Raw genomic sequence first — 3643 nt, 5'->3', positions numbered from 1 at the left:
GAGCCACTACCTCTGAGCCACTGCCCTGAGCCCCACTACCCCTGAGCCTGTGCCACTACCCCTGAGTCTACCCCCTGAGCCTGAGCCACTACCTGAGCCTGAGCCACTACACCTAGGCCTGAGCCACTGCCCTGAGCCTGAGCCACTACCCCTGAGCCTGAGCCACTACCCCAGGCCTGAGCCACTGCCCTGAGCCTGAGCCACTACCCCTGAGCCTGAGCCACTCCTGAGCCTGAGCCACTACCCCTGAGCCTGAGCCACTACCCTGAGCCTGAGCCACTACCCCTGAGCCTGAGCCACACCCCTGAGCCTGGCCACTACCTGAGTCACTACCCCTGAGCCTCTACCCCTGAGCCTGAGCCACTACCCCTGAGCCATTACCCCCTGAGCCACCACTACCTGAGCCTCCCCGAGCCACTACCCCAGCCTGTGCCACTACCCCTGAGCCACTACCCCTGAGCCACTACCCCTGAGCCCTACCCCGAGCCACTACCTGGTCGTGGAGAGAAAATACTAATTATAGAAGCCCTTCAAGGTGGTGCTGTGACCGATACTGCTGCACTAAGTCAGGTAAACATTTTACTCCTCGCACAGACAGACTCACGAACGTACGGACTGTCACAAAGAAACATGGACAGACACATAAATATACGGATAACCACACGGATATACAAACAGATGCACACGGATAAAAACACAGATATACGGACAACAAACTAGATAAACCAACATGCACAAGGACGTACGAACAGATACACGGACGCAAGGACACACACACAACACATAGACGAAGGAACGGACACTTGTATTCCTAAGTCACCCTGAGAGCACAAACTATCCTCGGTGTTAAGACAATTCTGAAACATCCATTTTTCCTTTTTCGTGATTAGCCCACCCGGGCACAGGTCACTGACCCACATCAGACCAGAGAAACTGTACTACTACTACAAAAATTAAAAAAATGAGAAACAATATATGTATGTATGTTTTGTCAATAGTAAAAAAACAATTGAGACCCACAATTTTGTGTAAATGAGGCAGAAAATCAGATCAACAACCTGGGAATCATCAATTTTCTTGATGCCATATGGCAACAAGGGTCTACCATTAGACAACACATTATGCCACAATAAGTATCCCGGGTGAAATATTGAACAGATGTATATACACAAATATATATGTATATATGTACTCTCAAAATTATATTCAATTTTATACAGAGACAATATGACACAATAAACAAGGATTGACAACACTACCGAGACAACAAGTCACAGTGTTCATTCTGAAATTCATCGGACCCCCCCGCCAAGAATACTTCTTGGAGTGTGTGTGTGCCGTATTGTTGGTGTGTGTGTGGTATACCTATGTTGTGTGTGTGACTACTTGTTGTGATGTTATTGCTAAACCATAAAAATAATATTTTATACTCAGTGAAGTTCAAGTGAATATTAGGGAGCTTACCAGGCAGGCCATGAGGACAGGCACCAGGCCGAGCCATGAGGACCCAGGCACCGCCAGGCCACAGGACAGGCACCAGGCCAGGCCATAAGGACGGGCCGGGCCAGGCCATGGGACGGGCACCAGGCCAGGCCATGAAAGACGGAGCACCAGGCCAAGCCATGAGAACGGACACCAGGCCAGGCCATGAAGACGGGCACCAGGCCAGGCCATGAAGACAGGCACCAGGCCAGACCATGAAGGACAGGCACCAGGCCAGGCCATGAAGGACGGGCACCAGGCAGGCCATGAGGGACAGGCACCAGGCAGGCCGCAGGACGGAGCACCAGGCCAGGCCCAGAAGGACGGAGCACCAGGCCAGACCAGAAGGACGGAGCACAGGCCAGAACCATGAGGACGGGCACCAGGCCAGGCCATGAAGGACCCAGGGCACCCAGGCCAAGCCACGAAGGACGGGCACCAGGCCAGGCCCGAGAAGGACGGACCAGGCCAGGCCATGAAGGACAGGCACCAGGCCAGGCCATGAAGGACGGGCACAGGCCAGGCCTGAGGACAGGCACCAGGCCAGGCCATGAGACGGGCACCAGGCCAGGCCATGAAGGACCGGGCACCAGGCCAGGCCATGAAGGACGAGCAGGCCAGAGCCATGAAGGATGGGCCAGGCCAGGCCACGAAGGACGGAGCCCAGGCCAGGCCATGAGAGGACGAGCACCAGGCCAGCCCATGGACAGAGCACCAGGCCGGAAGCCACGAGGACGGGCCCAGGCCAAGCCATGAGGACGGACACCAGGCCAAGCCCATGAGGCGGGCACCAGGCCGGAGCCATGAAGACAGACACCAGGCCAGGCCATGAGGACGGACACCAGGCCAGGGCCATGAAGGACCCAGGCACCAGGACAGGCCTGAGAAGACACGGACACCACCAGGCCACGGACCGGAACCAAGCCAGCCAGAAGGACGGAGCGCCAGGACAGGCCATCAAGGACGGACACCAGGCCAGGCCATGAACGGACAGGCACCAGGCCGAACCATGAAGGACGGGCACCAGGCCAGGCCATGAAGGACGGGCCTGGGCCAGGCCATGAGGACCCAGGCACCAGGCCGGAGCCATGAAGGACGGGCGCAGGCCAGAGCCATGGAAGGGGCCGGGCAGGCTGAGCCATGAAGGACGGGCACCAGGCCCGAGCCGCGGGACGGGCACCAGGCCAGGCCATGAAGGACGGGCACCAAGGCCAGGCCATGAAGGACGGAGCACCAGGCCAGGCCATGAGAAGGACGGGCACCAGGCCGGAGCCATGAAGGACGGGCACCAGGCCAGGCCATGAAGGACCCAGGCACCAGGCCAGAGCCATGAAGGACGGGCACCAGGCCGGAGCCATGGGACGGGCTGCCAGGCCAGGCCATGAAGGACGGGCACCAGGCCAGGCCATGAAGGACGGGGCACCAGGCCAGGCCATGAAGGACGGGCACCAGGCCAGAGCCATGAAGACGGGCGCAGGCAGGCCATGAGGACGGGCGCAGGCCAGGCCATGAAGGACGGAGCACCAGGCCGAGCCATAGAAGGACGGAGCACCAGGCCAGGCCATGAAGGACCCAGGCACCAGGCCGAGCCATGAAGGACGGGCACCAGGCCAGGCCATGAAGGACGGGCACCAGGCCGGAGCCATGAAGGACGGAGGCACCAGGCCAGGCCATGAAGGTTGGGCACCAGGCCAGGCCATGAGAGGACGGGCACCAGGCCGGAGCCATGAAGGACGGGCACCAGGCCAGGCCATGAGAGGGGCGGGCTGGGCCCAGGCCATGGAAGGACGGGCACCAGGCCAGGCCATGAAGGACGGGCACCAGGCCAGGAGCCATGAAGGACGGGCACCAGGCCAGGCCATGAAGGACGGAGCACCAGGCCAGGCCATGAAGGACCCGGGCACCAGGTCAGGCCATGAAGGACGGGCACCAGGTCAGGCCATGAGGACGGGCACCAGGCCAGGCCATGAAGGACGGAGCACCAGGTCAGGCCATGAGGACAGGCACCAGGTCAGGGCCATGAAGGACGGAGCACCAGGTCAGGCCATGAAGGACGGGCACCAGGCCAGGCCCATGAGGAGATGTACACCAGGCCATCCCAAGAGAGACGGACACTAGGCTATTCCATGAGAAGACGGATGCTGGGCCATGCCATGGGGAG

At 59.8% G+C, this 3643-nt stretch overlaps 1 protein-coding gene across 1 annotated transcript; it reads right to left on the bottom strand.

Annotated features, from left to right (window-relative positions):
* Nucleotides 1–1460: 1460 nt before the first annotated feature.
* Nucleotides 1461–3047, bottom strand: LOC121863456 (foot protein 1 variant 2-like). Its single transcript, XM_042362128.1, has one exon. It carries the CDS (start codon nt 3045–3047, stop codon nt 1461–1463), a length of 1587 nt encoding a protein of 528 aa, XP_042218062.1.
* Between the last annotated feature and the right edge of the window lie 596 nt (nt 3048–3643).

Source organism: Homarus americanus, unplaced genomic scaffold (genome assembly GCF_018991925.1).
Source record: "Homarus americanus isolate GMGI-L3 unplaced genomic scaffold, GMGI_Hamer_2.0 scaffold40248, whole genome shotgun sequence".
Lineage (NCBI taxonomy): Eukaryota > Metazoa > Arthropoda > Malacostraca > Decapoda > Nephropidae > Homarus > Homarus americanus.
The sequence above is the reverse complement of the archived record's forward strand: the minus strand, read 5'-3'. Positions and strand labels throughout refer to the sequence as shown.

What these genes read in the sequence shown, in the direction of transcription:
- LOC121863456 (XM_042362128.1), bottom strand. Translation starts at nt 3,047, where the DNA reads ATGGCCTGGCCTGGTGCTCCGTCCTTCTATGGCTCGGCCTGGTGCTCC.